This window comes from Pseudopipra pipra, chromosome 30, assembly GCF_036250125.1.
Source record: "Pseudopipra pipra isolate bDixPip1 chromosome 30, bDixPip1.hap1, whole genome shotgun sequence".
NCBI classification, from domain to species: Eukaryota; Metazoa; Chordata; class Aves; order Passeriformes; family Pipridae; genus Pseudopipra; species Pseudopipra pipra.
Window position 1 is genome coordinate 68,702 of NC_087578.1, and position 18,415 is coordinate 87,116.

Sequence of the window (18,415 nt, forward strand, 5' to 3'; positions counted from 1 at the left end):
TGGCTGCGGAGCTGCCGTTCCCCCCCGGAGCCTCTTGGGGCGCCGTCGCGGCCGCTCCGGTGCCGGTGCCGGTGCCGCCGGTGCCGCGGAGCGCCCGGACCCTCCGCCGGAGCCAGGTAGGGCCAGGTCCGCTCCTGTCGCGACATGTCGCGGCCGGGGATGGCACCTGCCCACGCCCCACGGCCGCCACATCGACCCCTCCCCACCCCGCGGACACCGCGACCACCCGCTCGCCGCCTCCCCCGAGACCGCCGGGCCCCCCCAAACCCTCCCGGCCCCTCCAACCCCCCCATCCCCGTTCCCCCCCCCCCATCCTCCGGCACCCCCGAGACCACCGGGCCCCCCAAACCCTCCCGGCCCCTCCAATCCCCCCCATCCTCCGGCACCCCCCGAGAACACCGGGCCCCCCCAAACCCTCCCGGCCCCTCCAACCCCCCATCCCAGTTCCCCCCCCCCATCCTCCGGCACCCCCGAGACCACCGGGCCCCCAAACCCTCCCGGCCCCTCCAACTCCCCCATCCCAGTTCCCCCCCCATCCCCTGGCACCCCCCGAGAGTGTTGGGGGCCCCCCGACCCCTCAGTGCCCCCACATCCCCTCCCCACACTCCGTCCCACCTGCCCCCCCCAAATTCTCCGGCCCCCCCGACACCTCCAGCGCCCCCCCCCATCCCCTGTCCCAGCTGCCCCCCAACCCCCGCCCCCCCCGCCCCCAATCCCGGCCCTCGGCACCCCCGAGACCACCGGGCCCCCCGGGCCCCCCCCCCCCCAGTGCCCCCCTCCCCATCCTGCTGCCCCCCCCATTCCGTGACCCCCCGCCCCCAATCCCGGCTCTCGGCACCCCCGAGACCACCGGGCCCCCCGAACCCCCCCGCCCCCCCCAGTGCCCCCCACACTCCCCATCCCTGCTGCCCCCCCCCATTCCGCGACCCCCCACCCCCCTCCCAGCTCCCGCCCCCCATTCCCCGGCACCCCCGAGACCACCGGGCCCCCCGAACCCCCCCGGCCCCCCCCCCCGCCCCCCACACCCCCCATCCCAGCTCCCCTCCCAAATTCCCCGCCCCCCCCACCTTCCTCCCCCCCATCCCTTGGGCCGCCCCCCTCCCCAACCCCCCCGCGCTCCCCCAACCCCTCCAGGCGCCTCCCCTCCCCCTCCCGCAGCCCCCCCCGCGCCATCAACGCGGATCGACCCCCCCGACCCCCCCCGGGACCACCATTGCCTGAGCCCCCCCCCCCATAGCCCCCCCCCCTTGCACGGAGCTCCGGGGGGGTCTGGGGGGTCCCAGGGGAGTTGGGGGGGGCAGAAGGACGCGGGTCCCCCCCCGAGGGGCGCGGGGGGGGTGTGAGGGGGGTCCCAGCCCCCCCCCGACGCTGTCCCCGTGTCCCCAGGGTGGGGCCGTGGGGGGCAGAGCCATGAGCGTGGGCTGAGCCCCCCCCGCCGGGACCCGCGCCCACCCCGAGGTGAGGGACTGGGAGCACTGGGGGGGCACTGGGAGCACTGGGGGAGCACTGGGGGGGCGCTGGGAGCACTGGGGGAGCACTGGGAGCACTGGAGCACTGGGGAAGCACTGGGGGGCACTGGGAGCACTGGGAGCACTGGGGGGGGCACTGGGAGCACTGGGAGCACTGGGGGGGGCGCTGGGGGGGCGGGATGGAGGAGGTACAGCCACTGGAGTGGGCACTGGGTTGAACTGGGAGATTGGGAGGCGAGGACTGGGAAGCACTGGGAGGCACTGGAAGGACTGAGCGATGGTGAACAGCACCGGGGGCACTGGTTTGTGCTGGGGGCACTGGTTTGGATTGGGTGGCACTGGGAGGTGCTGGGGGCACTGGGAGGCACTGGGGGCACTGGGAGGTGCTGGGGGCACTGGGAGGTGCTGGGTGGCACTGGGAGGTGCTGGGGGCACTGGGAGGTGCTGGGAGGCACTGGGGGCACTGGAGGCACTGGGTGGCACTGGGAGGCACTGGGTGGCACTGGGAGGTGCTGGGGGCACTGGGAGGAACTGGGTGGCACCGGGGGCACTGGTTTGTGCGGGGGGCACTGGTTTGGATTGGGTGGCACTGGGAGGTGCTGGGGGCACTGGGAGGCACTGGGGGCACTGTTTTGGACTGGGTGGCACTGGGAGGTGCTGGGGACACTGGGAGGTGCTGGGGGCACTGGGAGGTGCTGGGTGGCACTGGGTGGCACTGGGGGGCACTGGGTGGCACTGGGGGCACTGGGAGGTGTTGGGGGCACTGGGAGGCACTGGGGGCACTGGGAGGCACTGGGTGGCACTGGGAGGTGCTGGGGGCACTGGGAGGCACTGGGGGCACTGTTTTGGACTGGGTGGCACTGGGAGGCACTGGTGGCACTGGGAGGTGCTGGGGGCACTGGGAGGCACTGGGTGGCACTGGGAGGTGCTGGGGGCACTGGTTTGGACTGGGTGGCACTGGGAGGTGCTGGGGGCACTGGGAGGCACTGGGGGCACTGGGAGGCACTGGGTGGCACTGGGAGGCACTGGGTGGCACTGGGAGTTGTTGGGGGCACTGGGAGGCACTGGGTGTCACTGGGTGGCACTGGGGAGTCTGGGAGGTGCTGGGGGTACTGGGAGGAGCTGACACACTGGGGTCACTGGGAGGAGCTGGCTCGCACTGGGGCACTGGGAGGTGCTGGAGGCACTGGGGAGTCTGGGAGGTGCTGGGGTCACTGGGAGGAGCTGGCTCGCACTGGGGGCACTGGGTGTCACTGGTTTGCACTGCGGAAGCTGAGTGGCAGCAGGAGGCTTCGTGGGCACTGGGAGGCACTGGGGGCACTGGTTCGGACTGGGGCACTGGGAGACACTGAGTTATGCTGGTTTGCACTGGGAGCACTGGGGGGCGCTGGGCTGTGCTGGTTTGCACTGGGAGCACTGGGCTGTGCTGGTTTGCACTGGTGGTGGCCCCGGGGTGACAGTGTCCCCCCCAGGAGAGATGCGGGGGGCACCAGGGGGGCCGTGCAGTGACAGTGTCCCCTCAGGAGGGATCAGAATGTGGGGGGGCACCAGGGGGGCCGCGCAGTGACCCCCCCTGTCCCCCCAGGCAGGATGCGGGGGGCACTGGGGGCAATGAGGTGATGCAGGGGGGCACCGGGGGGGCACTGAGGTGACAGTGTCCCCCCAGGCAGGATGCGGGGGGCACTGGGGGGGCACTGATGTGATGCGGGGGGCACTGGGGGGCCGTGCAGTGACCCCCCCGTCCCCCCAGGCAGGATGCGGGGGGCACCGGGGGGCAATGAGGTGATGCGGGGGGCACAGGGGGGGCCGTGCAGTGACAGTGTCCCCCCAGGAGGGATGCGGGGGGTACCGGGGGGGCCGCGCAGTGACCCCCCCGTCCCCCCCAGGCAGGATGCGGGGGGCCCAGCGGGCTCTGTGCCTGCTGCTGGTGGTCTCGGCCTCGCTGGCCGCGCTGTACCTGCACCTCTGGGCGCCCAAGGGCCCCCCCAGCGTGGACCTTCGCCGCCCCCCCCCCGAGCGGCTGCCGCCCCCCCTGCCCCCCCCCGCCCGCTCCTACCCGCACGTGCCCTTCCGGCTCAAGGAGGACGTCATGGAGTAAGGGGGGGGGGGAACGCGGGGGGGGCACCCCGGGCGGGGGGACCTGGGGGGGGGACCCGTGGGGTGGGGGATCAAAGAGGGGGGGTACCCGTGGGATGGGGGTACCCGTGGGAGGGGGGTATCCAAGGGTGGGGGTATCCAGGGATGGGGGTACCTGTGGGATGGGGTATTCAGGAGTGGGGGTATCCAAGGGTGGGGGGGTACCCGTGGGAGAGGGGTATCCAAGGGGGGGGGTATCCAGGGTGGGGGTATCCAAGGGGGGGGTATCCAAGGGTGGGGGTATCCAGGGATGGGGTATCCAGGGATGGGGGTACCCAAGGGAGCGGGTACCCGTGGGAGGGGGGGACCTGTAGGATGGGGGTATCCAGGGATGGGGTTATCCAGGGGTGGGGGTACCCAAGGGATGGGGTACCCGTGGGATGAGGTACCCATGGGGGGGTATCTGAGGGTGGGGTTACCTGTGGGGTGGGGTATCCAGGGGTGGGGTTATCCAGGGGTGGGGGTACCCGTGGGAGGGGGGTATCCAGGGGTGGGGGTACCCATGGGAGGGGGGTACCCGTGGGAGGGGGGTATCCAGGGGTGGGGTACCCATGGGATAGGAGTACCCGTGGGAGGGGGGTACCCAAGGGATGGGGTACCCAAGGGTGGGGGTACCCGTGGGAGGGGGGTACCCGTGGGAGGGGGGTACCCGTGGGAGGGGGGTATCCAGGAATGGTGGTATCCAAGGGTGGGGGTACCCGTGGGAGGGGGGTATCCAGGGATGGGGTACCCATGGGATGGGGGTACCCGTGGGAGGGGGGTACCCGTGGGAGGGGGGTATCCAGGGGTGGGGTACCCATGGGAGGGGGGTACCCGTGGGAGGGGGGTACCCGTGGGAGGGGGGTATCCAGGGGTGGGGTACCCATGGGAGGGGGGTACCCGTGGGAGGGGGGTACCCATGGGAGGGGGGTACCCGTGGGAGGGGGGTACCCGTGGTTGAGGGCTTGGACTCCTGGGGTGAGGGTACCCAAAGGGGGGACACCCATGGGGGGGGCACTCAGGGGTCGGGGGGGTCCCAGATGGGGGCTGGGACTGCCGGGGGGTGGGGGGCACCCGTGGGGGGGGGCACAGCAGGGGGGGGCGCTGGGGGCACCCGGGCAGGGGGTGACGAGGGGGTGGTTGGGGGGTGCGAGGGGGATGCCGGGGGGGGTCGGGTGGGGTCGGGGCGGTGCTGGGGGTGTCGGGGGGCACAGTGACACTGGGGACAGTGACGCTGGGGGGTGTCGGGGGGCACAGTGACACTGGGGACAGTGCTGGGGGGGGTGTCGGGGGGCACAGTGACACTGGGGACAGTGCTGGGGGGGGTGTCGGGGGCACAGTGACATTGGGGGCACTGTCGGTGGGCACAGTGACATTGGGGGCGGTGTCGGGGGGCACAGTGACATTGGGGGGCGGTGTCGAGGGGCACAGTGACATTGGGGGGGTGTCGGGGGGTGTCAGTGGGCACAGTGACATTGGGGGTGGTGTCGGGGGGTGTCGGGGGGCCATTGGGGGTGGTGTCGGGGGGTGTCGGGGGGTGTCAGTGGGCACAGTGCCATTGGGGGGGGGGTCGGGGGGGGTCGGGGGGCACAGTGACATTGGGGGCGGTGCCGGTGGCGGGTCCACGTGCCGGCGGTGCCTCTGCCTGTGCCGGTGCCGGTGCCAGCGGCCCTGTCGCGACAGGCTGCTGCCCAGGAACGGCTGTTCGTGCGAGGCGGAGGCGGAGGCGGGGCTGGCGCTGCCCCTGCGCCGGCGGCTCTTCGGGCCCGGCCGGGGGGGCTCGACTTCGCCAGCGCCTTCGCCCCCGGGGAGCGGCCGCGGCAGCTGCGGCTGCGGGAACGGGAGTACCGGAGCTACCGCAACCGGTGGGCGCGGGGGGACCCCCGGGGGGGCAGCGGGGGCGGGGGGAGCGCAGCTACGGGCGCCGGTGAGGGTGGGGGGCACCCCGGGGCAGGAGGGCACCGCGGGGTGGCAGGGGACCCTCGGGGGTCGTCGGGGGGCGGGGAGCCGCAGGTCGGGAGGGGGGATACCCCGGAATGCCACGGGGCGGGGAGGAGGCAGCCCCAGGGCGGGGGAGACCCCCAGGGACCCCCGGGAAAGGATGGGACCCCCGAGGCCCAGCAATGGCTGGGGTGGGACCCCCGGGGCAGGATGGGACCCCCGGGGCAGGATGGGACCCCCGGGCAAGGATGGGACCCCCGGGGCTCAGCACTGGTTGGGGTGGGACCCCCGGGGCAGGATGGGACCCCCGGGGCAGGATGGGACCCCCGGGGCTGGGTGCGGGGTGGGTGCCCCGCCGCAGGATGCGATGGGGACAGGGCGGGACCCCCCCGCTGACCCCCCCCTTCCCCCCCCGCAGGGTGCAGACCCCCGCCGACCGCCTGCTCATCGTCCCGGCCAACTCCCCCCTGGAGTACCCGGCCCAGGGGGTGGAGGTGCGGCCGCTGCAGACGGTGCTGGTGCCCGGTGAGGGGGCGCGGGGGGGCCGGGGGGGCACCGGGGAACACGGGGGGGCACCGGGAAACACGGGGGGGCAACGGGAAACGGGGGGGAGGCATCGGGAAACGGGGGGGGGGGGGGCACCGGGAAACACGGGGGGGCACCGGGAAACGGGGGGGGGGGCACGGGGAGAGCACATGTGGGGCAGAAATGGGGGGGACACAGGGGGGCACAGGGGAATACGGGGAGGGGGAAAGGGGAACACAAGGGGGAACACGGGGGGGGGCACAGGGAAATACGGGGGGGGCACAGGGAAATACGGGGGGGGCATAGGGAAATACGGGGGGGCATGGAGGAACACGGGGGGGCATGGGGGAACACAGGGGGGCACAGGAGCACGTGTGGGGGCACGGGGAGAGCACATGTGGGGCAGAAATGGGGGGGCACGGGGGGGCACAGGGGAACATGGGGGCACACAGAGGAACACGGGGGGGCACAGGGGAATAGGGGGGCACAGGGGAATGGGGGGGCACAGGGGAACACAGGGGGGGCACGGGGGAATACGGGGGGGACACAGGGAAATACGGGGGGGGCATGGAGGAACACGGGGGGCACAGGGAAATACGGGGGGGGCACAGGAGCACTTGTGGGGGCACGGGGAGAGCACATGTGGGACAGAAATGAGGGGGGCACGGGGGGGCACAGGGGAACACGGGGGGCACAGGGGAACACGGGGGGGCACAGAGGAACATGAGGGGGGCACGGGGGAACGCGGGGGGGCAGAGAGGAATACGGGGGGGCAGAGGGGAACACGGGGGGGCACAGGGGAACACACGGGGGTGCAGAGGGGAACACGGGGGGGCACAGAGTGGGGGAGACACAGAGACGGGGGGACGATGGGGGGGGCATGGGGATGAGGGGGGCACGGGGATGGGGGGGTCGATGAGGGGAGCACGGGGATGGGGGGGTCGATGAGGGGAGCACGGGGATGGGGGGGTCGATGAGGGGATGGGGGGGTCGATGAGGGGATGAGGGGGTCGATGGGGGGATGGGGGGGACGATGAGGGGATGGGGGGGTCGATGGGGGGGCACGGGGATGGGGGGGTCGATGAGGGGATGAGGGGGTCGATGGGGGGATGGGGGGGTCGATGAGGGGATGAGGGGGTCGATGGGGGGATGGGGGGGTCGATGAGGGGATGAGGGGGTCGATGGGGGGACGATGAGGGGATGGGGGGGTCGATGAGGGGATGTCCTCGGGAGGAAGGCGGGGCAGGGGGTCCCTCTGGGGGGGGTCTCTGTGCCCCCCGGCCCCCCCTCATCCCCATGTCCCCCCAGGGCTGAGCCTGCAGGCACCGCCCAGGAACAGGTACCAGGTGAGGGCGGGGCCACGCGGGGGGCGGGGCCAGGACAGGGCGCGGTCAAATATGTGCGTGTCCAGGGTGGGGAGTGGGCGGGGGGCAGGTGAGGTGTGTCCAGGTGCGTCCGGGTGTGTCCAGGTGTGGGTGGGACACGGGGAGGGCGTGGTCGAGGATGGGAGGAGGGGGTGCGGGTGTGGTCTGCAGTGGGCGGGGCGTGGGCGGGGCGTGTCCCTCCCCTCTCCCCCGGAGTTGGGGGGTCCCTGCTTTGCCCCCCCCCGGTGCCCCCCCGTGACGTGCCGTCCCCAGGTGAACCTGACGGCCTCGCTGGGGACCCTGGCGGTGGCGGCCGAGGTGGAGGGCGTGGCGCTGCGGGGGGAGGGGCAGCCGCACCTGTCCTTGGCCGCCGCCCACCTGGACCACCTGAACCGGCAGCTGCAGTTCGTGACCTACACCAACACCCAGTTCCACCCCGACACCGCTGACATCGGTGGGTACGGGCCGGGGGGGGCGGGGGGGCAGGGCCCATCTGGGACCCCCAGCACCCCCAAACCCCCACTGCCCTCCCACTGACCCCCCAGCAGCCCTGGGACCCCCCCAGCACCCCCAGGGCCCTCCCATTGACCCCCCCGGACCCCCGGGACCCCCAGTACCCCCTTGTTGACCCCCCAGCAGCCCTGGGACCCCCAGTGCTCCCCCTCCATTGACCCCCCAGCACCCCCAAACCCCCAGTGCTCCCCCTCCATTGACCCCTCCAGCAGCCTCGGGACCCCCCCAGCAACCCCAAACCCCCAGTGCCTCCCATTGACCCCCAGCAGCCCTGGGACCCCCAGTGCCCCCTTGTTGACCCCCCAGCAGCCCTGGGACCACCCGTGCTCCCCCTCCCTTGACCCCTCCAGCAGTCCTGGGACCCCCCCAGCACCCCCAAACCCCCAGTGCCCTCCCACTGACCCCCCAGCAGCCCTGGGACCCCCAGTGCCCCCTTGTTGACCCCAAAGCAGCCCCAGGACCACCCGTGCTCCCCCTCCATTGACCCCTCTAGCAGCTCTGGGACCCCCCAGCACCCCCAAACCCCCAGTGCCTCCCATTGAACCCCCAAACCCCCAAACCCCCAGTGCCCCCACATCGATCCCCCAGAACCCCTGACAGCCCTGGGACCCCCAGCACCCCCGGGACCCCCAGCAGGCCCCAGTCCCACGGCATCCCTGGTATCCCCGGTGCCCCCAGCCCCGCCAGCACCCTCAGGAATTCCAGCACCCCCCGGCCCCCCTCAGTGCCCCCCACGCCCCCCAGACCCTCCGGTGCCCCCGGCCCCTCCGGCACCCCCAGGAATTCCAGCACCCCCTTCCCCCTACCCAGTGCCCCCCCAGTGCCCCCCCAGTGCCCCCCAGTGCTCCCCCAGTGCCCCCCAGCACCCCCAGACCCTCCAGTGCCCCCAGCCCCTCCAGCACCCCCAGGAATTCCAGCACCCCCTGCCCCCCCCAGTGCCCCCACATTGATCCCCCAGGACCCCCGACAGCCCCGGGACCCCCAGCACCCTCAGGAATTCCAACACCCCCCGGTGCCCCCCCAGTGCCCCCCAGACCCTCCGGTGCCCCCAGGAATTCCAGCACCCCCCGGCCCCCCTCAGTGCCCCCCGCGCCCCCTGCCCCCCCCAGCCCGTCCCTCGCCCCCCTCCCCGCGTTGCCCCCCCCCCCGCGGTGCCCCCCGGTGCCCCCCCAGCCCCCCCTTGCCCTGCAGTGCAGTTCTCCACCGACGGTCACTCCGCCGCCTTCTCCATCCGCATCCGGCACCCGCCCACCCCCCGCCTGTACGGCCCGGCCGGGACCCCCGGGGACGGCGACGGGGACGGGGAGAGCGCCGGGGACAGCGCCGGGGACGGGGGTGAGCACGGGGGAGACCCCGCACCGGCCCTGCCGGGTGACCCCAAACAGGCACTGTCTGTCCCCCCCAAACTAGCCCTGCCCAGGTGACCCCAAACCAACCCTGCCCGTGTCCCCCCCCCCCAAACCAACCCTGTAACCCCAAACCAGCCCTGCCCATGTCCCCCCAAACCGACCGTGCCCGTGTAACCCCCAAACCAACCCTGCCCGTGTCCCCCCAAACTAACCCTGCCTGTCCCCCCAAACCAACCCTGTAACCCCAAACCAGCCCTGCCCATGTCCCCCCAAACCGACCCTCCCGTGTAACCCCCAAACCGACCCTGCCTGTCCCCCCAAACCAGCCCTGCCTGTCCCCCCCCCCAAACCAGCCCTGCCTGTCCCCCCAAACCAGCCCTGCCTGTCCCCCCAAACCAGCCCTGCCTGTCCCCCCCCAAACCAACCCTGTAACCCCAAACCAACCCTGCCTGTCCCCCCAAACCAGCCCTGCCTGTGTAACTCCCAAACCAACCCTGCCTGTCCCCCCAAACCTGCCCTGCCTGTCCCCCCAAACCAGCCCTGCCCGTGTCCCCCCAAACCAGCCCTGCCTGTCCCCCCAAACCAGCCCTGCCTGTCCCCCCAAACTAGCCCTCCCTGTCCCCCCCAAACCAACCCTACCCGTGTAACCCCAAACCAACCCTGCCCGTGTCCCCCCCAAACCGACCCTGCCCGTGTAACCCCAAACCAACCCTGTCTGTGTCCCCCCAAACCAATCCTGTAACCCCAAACCAACCCTGCCTGTCCCCCCAAACCAGCCCTGCCTGTCCCCCCAAACCAACCCTGCCTGTCCCCCCAAACCAGCTCTGCCCGTGTAACCCCCAAACCAACCCTGCCTGTCCCCCCAAACCAGCCCTGCCTGTCCCCCCAAACCAGCCCTGCCCGTGTAACCCCCAAACCAACCCTGCCCGTGTCCCCCCCAAACCGACCCTGCCCGTGTAACCCCAAACCAACCCTGCCTGTCCCCCCAAACCAGCCCTGCCCGTGTAACCCCCAAACCAGCCCTGCCCGTGTCCCCCCCAAACCGACCCTGCCCGTGTAACCCCAAACCAGCCCTGCCTGTCCCCCCAAACCAGCCCTGCCTGTCCCCCAAACCAACCCTGCCTGTCCCCCCAAACCAGCCCTGCCTGTCCCCCCAAACCAGCCCTGCCCGTGTAACCCCAAACCAACCCTGCCTGTCCCCCCAAACCAGCCCTGCCTGTCCCCCCCAAACCAACCCTGCCTGTACCAGCCCTGCCCGTGTCCTCACGCTGCCACTGTTCCCAGTGCTCTCAGCATTCCCAGTGCAGGTTCCCAGTGCTCCCAGTGTGGGTCTCCAGCACTCCCAGAGCTCCCAGTGCGGGTTTCCCAGTGCTTCCAGTGTGGGTTCCCAGTGCTCCCAGTGTGGGTTCCCAGCACTCCCAGAGCTCCCATTGTAGATACCCAGTGCTCCCAGTGTGCGTTTCCAGCACTCCCAGAGCTCCCAGTGCAGGTTCCCAGTGCTCCCAGTGTGAGTTTCTAGCACTCTCAGAGCTCCCATTGTGGGTTCCCAGTGCTCCCAGTGCTCCCAGTGTGGGTTCCCAGCACTCCCAGAGCTCCCAGTGTGAGTTCCCAGTGCTCCCAGTGCAGGTTCCCAACACTCCCATTGTGGGTTCCCAGCACTCCCAGTGCTCCCAGCGCTCCCAGTGTGGGTTTCCAGTGCTCCCAGTGTGGATTCCCAGCACTCCCAGCGCTCCCAGTGTGAGTTCCCAGTGCTCCCAGTGTGGGTTCCCAGCACTCTCAGCGCTCCCAGTGTGAGTTCCCAGCACTCCCAGTGCTCCCAGTGTGGGCTCCCAGCGCTCCCAGTGCGGGTTCCCAGCGCTCCCAGTGTGGGTTCCCAGTGCTCCCAGTGCGGGTTCCCAGCGCTCCCAGCGCTCCCAGTGCGGGTTCCAGCGCCCCCCCCGCCCCGCCAGGGTACAACATCTCTGCGCTGGTGACCGTGGCCACCAAGACGTTCCTGCGCTACGACAAACTGCGCGGGCTGATCGCCAGCATCCGCCGCTTCTACCCCTCCGTCACCATCGTGGTGGCCGACGACAGCCAGCGCCCCGAGCCCCTGTCCGGGCCGCACCTCGAGCACTACCTCATGCCCTTCGGCAAGGTGGGCACCGGGGGCACCGGGGGGGCACCGGGGGGCACCGGGGGGGGCACCGGGGGGGCACCGTGGGGCACCGGGGGCGGGGGGAGGCGAGGGGCAGGGGTGGAAGGGGGTGGGGGGGCACAGACCCCTCACCGGGTTCCTGTGGAGTGTTCCCTCATGGCTTCGACAATGTGGGCCTGGAGGGGCACAAGGGGATGGAGGAGGGGGGTAGGGGGGCACAGAACCCCTCACTGGGTCCCACTCAGATCCCTTTGGCAAGGTGGGGGCCGGGGGGGCACCGAGGGGGCACCGGGGGTCGGGGGGGACACGGTGGGCTGAGGGGAGGCGAGGGGCAGAGGGGTGGAAGGGGGTGGGGGGGCACAGACCCCTCACAAGGTTCCTCTGGAGCGTTTCCTCATAGCTTTGGGCAAGGTGGGGGCCGAGGGGGACACGGGGGGCTGAGGGTGGGCACAGGGGGATGGAGGAAGGGGGAGGGGGGCACAGAACCCCTCACTGGGTCCCACTCAGATCCCTTGGGCAAGGTGGGGGCCGGGGGGGCACTGGGGAGGGGGACACGGGATGGTGGCAGCGCTTTGAGGGGGGACAGGGGGGGTCTGGCAGGGCTTGAAGTCCCCAGAGGTGGGGGACGTGGGAAAGGGGGGACTGGCAGGGCGGGGTCCCCATGGAGGGGGGACAGGAGGCTGGCAGAGCCTGTGGGACCCCAGGGAGGGGGACACTGGGGAAGGGGACACGGGAGGGGCTGACGGTGGTTGAGGTCCCCAAAAAGGGAGGACGTGGAGGTCTGGCAGGATGGTGGGACCCCGGGGGGGGACACTGGGGCTGGGACAAGGCTGGGGGGTCCGTCGGGGACGAGAGGGCGGCCGGCAGGGCTGGGGGTCCCCCAAGATGGGGGGGGGCAGGGCGGGTCTGGCAGGGCTGCGTGGCTCAGGGGGGCCGTGGGGGGGGGGGTGTCGGGGGGTGTCTGAGGGTCCGCCCCGGCCCCCCCAGGGCTGGTTCGCCGGGAGGAACCTGGCGGTGTCGCAGGTCACCACCAAGTACGTGCTGTGGGTGGACGACGATTTCATCTTCACCCCCCGCACGCGGCTCGAGAAGCTCGTGGACGTGCTGGAGAGAACCAGCCTGGACCTGGTGCGGGCACGGGGGGCACGGGGGGGCACCGGGGGGGCAGGGGGGGCCGGTGTGACCCCCCTGGTCTGGGGAGGGTGGTCTCGGTGCCCGGTGCTGGAGAGAACCAGCCTGGACCTGGTGCGGGCACGGGGGGCACCGGGGGGGGGCACCGGGGGGCAGGGGGAGGCACGGGGGGCAAGGGGGCACCGCGGGAACGCTGGGGGGCATGGGGGGGCACCGGGGGAACTCTGGGGGGCACGGGGGGCACCGGGGGAAATCTGGGGGGCACGGGGGGGGCACCGGGGGCAGGGGGAGGCACGGGGGACACCGAGGGACAAGAGGGGCAGTGCCGGCTGCCACAGGTGGGCTCTTCTGGGGGTCCCGGGGTTTCCCGGTGCCGGCACCGCCCCCAGAGCAGCCCCGTCCCGCGGGGGGGTGACACCGGGGGTCCCGGGGGTCCCGCGGGTGCCAGGGGTCCCGGTGCCGCGGAGGATGATGCGGGGGAGCGCCGGGGGGGTCCCGATGTCCCGGAGCCGGCGCAGCCCCGGCGCGTTTCCCGTTCCCGTCCCGCGGGGGGGTCCCCGTGCTCTCGGGGGTCCCTGTGCTCCCGGGGGTCCCTCTGCTCCCGGGGGTCCCCGTGCTCCCGGGGGTCCCTCTGCTCCCGGGGGTCCCCGTGCTCCCGGGGGTCCCTGTGCTCCCGGGGGTCCCCGTGCTCCCGGTCTCGGCACAGCTCCCCCCTCAGCTCCCGTCCCGTCTCGTAGGCGGGCGATGCCGAGGGTCCGGGGGGTCTCGGGGTGGTCTCGGTGTCCGTCCCCGGTGCCGCAGGCGGTCGGTGGTCCCGGGGGTCGCCAGGAAGCAGCGATGGGGCTGCCGGGGGCTCTGGGGGTCTCGGTGCCACCAGCGGGAGATGCTGAGGGTCCTGGGGGTCCCGGTGCCACAGGCAGGCGATGCTGGGGGTCTCGGGGGGTCCTGGGGGTCCCAGTGTCCCGCTGCCACCCCAACCCCGGCGCGGTGGCCCCGTCCCGTCTGATCCCGGGGTTGGGCGACCCTGGGGGTCCCCAGGAGTCCCGGTGCCGCGGCTGAACGGTGCTGGGGGGTCCCGGGGGTCGCGGGGATCCCGGTGCTAGTGCAGCCCCACCCCAGCAGCCTCAGGTGGGCGGTGCCGGGCGGTCTCGGTGTATTCTCTGTTCCCATCCCCGGCTGGCAGTCCCGGGGGTCCCGGTGTATCCCCCGTTCCCATACCCGGGGGTCGCGGTGTATCCCCCGTTCCCATTTCCGGCGGGCAGTCCCGGGGGTCGCGGTGTATCCCCTGTTCCCATCCTCGCTGGGCAGTCCCGGGGGTCGCGGTGTATCCCCTGTTCCCATCCTCGCTGGGCAGTCCCGGGGGTCCCGGTGTATCCCCCATTCCCCTCCTCGCTGGGCGGTCCCGGGGGTCCCGGTATATCTCCCGGGGGTCCCGGTATATCTCCCGGGGGTCCCGGTGTATCCCCCCTTCCCACCCTCGCTGGGCGGTCCCGGGGGTCCCGGTATATCTCCCGGGGGTCCCGGTATATCTCCCGGGGGTCCCACTGTATCCCCCGTTCCCCTCCTCGTTGGGCAGTCCCGGGGGTCGCGGCGCAGCCCCCCCAGCCCCCGTTGCCCCGGTTGCAGGTGGGGGGCGCGGTGCGGGAGATCACGGGTTACACCACCACGTACCGGCAGCGGCTCAGCGTGCGGGGGGGCGGCGCGGGGGGCGACTGCCTGCGGACCCGGCCCGGCTTCCACCACCGCCTCGCCGGCTTCCCCGCCTGCGTCGTCACCGACGGCGTCGTCAACTTCTTCCTGGCCCGCACCGACAAGGTTCGCCAGGTGGGCTTCGACCCCCGCCTGCGCCGCGTGGCTCATCTCGGTGAGCGAGGGCCGGGGGGCGCCGGGGGGGGGGGGTTGGGGGCGTCCCGGGAGCCCCGGGGCACTGACGGGTCTGGAAGGGAGGTTTAGGGTCGTCCCGGGAACCCCGGGGTCCCGACAGGTCTGGGAGGGAGGTTTGGGGGCGTCCCGGGGAGCCCCGGGGTCCTGACGGGTCTGGGAGGGAGGTTGGGGGGGGAGGGGAGGAGCAAGGGACATGGGAGGGGGGGTCTGGGGGGGATCGGGAGGGGCTGGGAGGGTCCAGGGAGGTCTTGGGGGTGAGAGGACACCCGGGTGTCCCCACCGCGGTGTCGTGGGGTCCCCCCACGATGGGCCCACGGGGTCCGAGTTCGGGAGGGCGCCGGGGTCCCCCCCTCAGAGGTGGGAGGGGGATGCTGGGTGCCCCCACAGTGGGGTCAGAGGTGGGAGGGGTATGCTGGGTGCCCCCACAGTGGGGTCAGGGGGTCAGAGGTGGGAGGGGGATGCTGGGTGGCCCCCACCATGGGGTCAGGGGGTCTCCCACCACAGGGTCACAGGTTCAGAAGTGGGGGGCTGCTGGGGTCTCCCCCACAGTGGGCCCGGGGGGGTCAGAGGTGGGAGGGCTGCCGGGATCCCCTCACCAAAGACCCGCGGGGTCAGACGGGGGGGGGGATGTCGGGGTCCCCCCCAATAACCCCCCGGGGTCGGACGGGGGGGGGATGTCGGGGTCCCCCCCAATAACCCCCCGGGGTCGGACGGGGGGGGATGTCGGGGTCCCTCCCCAATAACCCCCCGGGGTCAGACGGGGGGGATGTCGGGGTCCCCCCCCAATAACCCCCCGGGGTCAGACAGGGGGGGATGTCGGGGTCCCCCCCCCAATAACCCCCGGGGTCGGACGGGGGGGATGTCGGGGTCCCCCCCCCAATAACCCCCCCGGGGTCAGAGGCCGGGCGAAGGATCCCGGGCATCTCTGAGCCCTTTCGGGTGCCCCCCTCGCCCCCCAGAGTTCTTCATCGACGGGCTGGGGGTGCTGCACGTGGGCTCCTGCGAGGACGTGGTGGTGGACCACGCGTCAAGCTGGCGCTGCCCTGGCGGCGCTCGGAGGGCGAGCGCCAGTACAACCGGTACCGGTACCCGGCGGCGCGGGACGACAGCCTGCGGCTCAACAGCGCCTCTTCTTCTTCAAGAACCGCTTCAAGTGCATGGCCGGGGACTGACACGGCCACCGGCACGGCCACCGGCACGGCCACGGCACGGCAACCACCCCGGCCACCGGCACGGCCACCGGCACGGCCACCACCCTGGCCACCGGCACGGCCACTGTCTGGGGGGGCTGACGGTGCGGTGACACGGGGTCACCCCCAAGGGACACCCCCGAGGGACACCCCCAAGGGACACCCCCGAGGGACACCCCCAAGGGACACCCCCCGGGCCACCCCTGGAGCGCCCGCTGGGCCACTGGCACCGGAGTGGCCCCCGAGTGGCCCCCGGGCTGCCACACCCCGTGGGTCACCCCCAGAGTGGCATCAGTGGCATCCATGGGCCACCACCCCGGCCACCGGCATGGCCACTGCCCGGGGGGGGCTGACAGAGCGGTGACATGGGGACACCCCCAAGGGACACCCCCCGGGCCACCGTCGCCGGCCACCCCCGGAGCACCCGCTGGGCCACTGGCACCAGGGTGGCCCCCGGGCTGACACACCCCGTGGGTCACCCCCCTGGGGTATAGGGGATGGGGCTGTCACACCCCGTGGGTCACCCCCAGGGGCTATAGGGGATGGGGCTGTCACACCCCGTGGGTCACCCCCAGGGGCATCACCACCACGGACACTCGTGGGCCACCACCACTGGGGTCCCACAGGGCCACTGAGGGTGGGATGGCACGGGGTCACCGCTCCTGGACAACCCCGTGAGCCACCACTGCCCTCGGGGTGGCCACAGGGCTGCTGACACCTGGGTGACCCCCGAGTGGCCCCCGGCCTGTCACACCCCGTGGGTCACCCCCAGAGTGGCCACCCCCCCGTGGGACACCTCGAGGGTCACCACCCCCAGGCCACCACCGTGGGCCACCACCCCTGACTGTCCCCGGGGCACCCCCGGGACACCCCCAGGGCCACTGACCCCCCCCCGTGGGCTACCCCCAGGGCTGCCATTGCTGGCCACCTCCAGGGTGGCTCCACCCCCCCGGAGCACCCCTGGGGCCACCCCCAGGGCCACCCCCACCACGGGCCACCTCCAGGGCCACCCCCGGGGCCACCTCCAGGGCCACCCCCACCACGGGCCACCCCCAGGGCCACCCCCGGGGCCACCCCCAGGGCCACCCCCGGGGCCACCCCCAGGGCCACCCCCACCACGGGCCACCTCCAGGGCCACCTCCAGGGCCACCCCCGGGGCCACCTCCAGGGCCACCCCCACCACGGGCCACCTCCAGGGCCACCCCCGGGGCCACCTCCAGGGCCACCGCCATCGGCTGCTCCCGGGGTTGCCCGGGGGGCACCGACACTGGCCCCACCCCCGGACCACCCCCGGGGCCACCCCCGGGGCCACCCCCACCACGGGCCACCCCCGGGGCCGCCCCCCCGGAGTCCCCCTGGGCCACTGCCATGGGCCACCACCCAGTGCCACCCTCAGGGCCACGCCGGGGTCCCTGGAGCCCCCCCCGCCCCCCCCCCCGCGGTGTTTTTAGCTCTTTTGTACTTTGGGGGGGTGGGGAGCGGTGTTGGGGTCCCCCCCCCGGGGTCAGGTCCCCCCTCCCCTGACTGTCCCCCCCCTCCTCCCCCGGTTTTCTATTGTACAGCCCCTCCCCCCGCGCTGCCCACGGGATTTTTGTGCCAAGTCTCGGCCCCTCCCCCCGGGACCCCCCCGGGACCCCCCCGGGACCCCCCCGGGACCCTCGGGCCTGTTGGGGAAGGGGTTGGGGGAGGGGCTGCCCCCCTGCCCCCCGCCCTTTTCTACCAATGGATGGTGAGATTTTAACCAGCCTGAAATCGGCCTCTTTCTGCCAAAAATGGGGCGGGGGAGGGGGGAGGGGGCAGGACCGCCCAGGCCCCGCCCCGTCTGGGGGAGGGGCTGAAGGGTGAGGAAGGGGGGAGGGGATATAGGGGGACTATAGGGGATGGGGCTGTAGGGGATATGGGGGGGCTATGGGGTGTTGGGGGGGCTACAGGGGGTTGGGGGGGCTATAGGGGATGGGGGGGCTATGGGGCATGGGGCTGTAGGGGCTATGGGGGGCTATAGGGATATAGGGGGGCTATAGGGATGGGGAGGCTATGGGGAATGGGGGTGTAGGGGATATAGGGGGGCTATAGGGGATGGGGCTGTAGGGGATGGGGCTGTAGGGGAGGGGCTGTAGGGGATATGGGGGGCTGGGGTGCAAGGGGGCTGTAGGGGATGGGGGACTCTGGGGATATGAGGGCACTATGGGGTGCAGGGGGGCTATAGGGGAGATGGGGGGTGAGGGGGCGTTGCCCAAGCGAGGGGTGTGGTCTCACTGGGTGTGGCCTGTGTGTGTGTGTCTCCTCATGGGTGTGGCCTGTGGGGAAGGGGGTGGGACTTGTCCAAAGGGATGGAGAGCCCTCCGGGCACCCCCGCCCCCCACCAGGGTCCGTCCGTGCCAAGGACATGCCAAGGACACGCCAAGGACATGGACATGGCAGGACACGGGACAGGCGTGGGACAGGGACACAGCAGGGACCTGGGACACGGATGGCACAGGGACACAGCAGGGACATGTCAGAGCCATGGACAGGGTGGACAGGGACAGGGAGACACCAAGGACATGGGACACGGATGGCACAGGGACAGGGACACGGGGCAGGGATGGCACAGGGACAGGGACACAGCAGGGACATGTCAGAGCCATGGACAGGGTGGGACAGGGACAAGGACACAGCACTATCCTGGATGGATGAACATCTGGAGAACAGACAGACCTGGATGGACAAACATCTGGAGAACAGACAGTCCTGGATGGAGAACATCTGGAGAACAGACAGTCCTGGATGGACGAACATCTGGAGAACAGACAGTCCT

General features: G+C 72.4%; 2 protein-coding genes across 2 annotated transcripts in view; both read left to right on the forward strand.

Moving 5' to 3' along the window:
• LOC135404141 (beta-1,4 N-acetylgalactosaminyltransferase 1-like) overlaps positions 1-15,675 on the forward strand; it is a 70,050-nt gene extending 54,375 nt beyond the window's left edge. Inside the window, 8 exon segments of the mRNA XM_064638722.1 lie at positions 7,690-7,868; positions 9,119-9,262; positions 11,226-11,413; positions 12,401-12,541; positions 14,171-14,408; positions 15,388-15,453; positions 15,456-15,536; positions 15,539-15,675. Of these exon segments, the coding sequence (XP_064494792.1) occupies positions 7,690-7,868; positions 9,119-9,262; positions 11,226-11,413; positions 12,401-12,541; positions 14,171-14,408; positions 15,388-15,453; positions 15,456-15,536; positions 15,539-15,600 (1,099 nt within the window). The 3' untranslated portion in view covers positions 15,601-15,675.
• On the forward strand, positions 8-7,738 carry LOC135404169 (splicing factor, proline- and glutamine-rich-like). The gene is made up of 7 exons (XM_064638796.1): positions 8-116; positions 1,387-1,458; positions 3,356-3,563; positions 5,268-5,449; positions 5,944-6,050; positions 7,359-7,396; positions 7,688-7,738. Exons 3-6 carry the CDS (start codon positions 3,361-3,363, stop codon positions 7,362-7,364), a joined length of 498 nt encoding a protein of 165 aa, XP_064494866.1. The 5' UTR covers positions 8-116; positions 1,387-1,458; positions 3,356-3,360; the 3' UTR covers positions 7,365-7,396; positions 7,688-7,738.
• Positions 15,676-18,415: the final 2,740 nt, after the last annotated feature.

Bases quoted from the DNA above. Each gene is read 5' to 3' on its own strand.
- LOC135404169 (XM_064638796.1), top strand. From the start codon at position 3,361: ATGCGGGGGGCCCAGCGGGCTCTGTGCCTGCTGCTGGTGGTCTCGGCC. The intron at 3,564-5,267 runs GTAAGGGGGGGG...CTGTCGCGACAG, and splicing joins CTCAAGGAGGACGTCATGGA to GCTGCTGCCCAGGAACGGCT. The intron at 5,450-5,943 runs GTGGGCGCGGGG...CCCCCCCCGCAG, and splicing joins TACCGGAGCTACCGCAACCG to GGTGCAGACCCCCGCCGACC.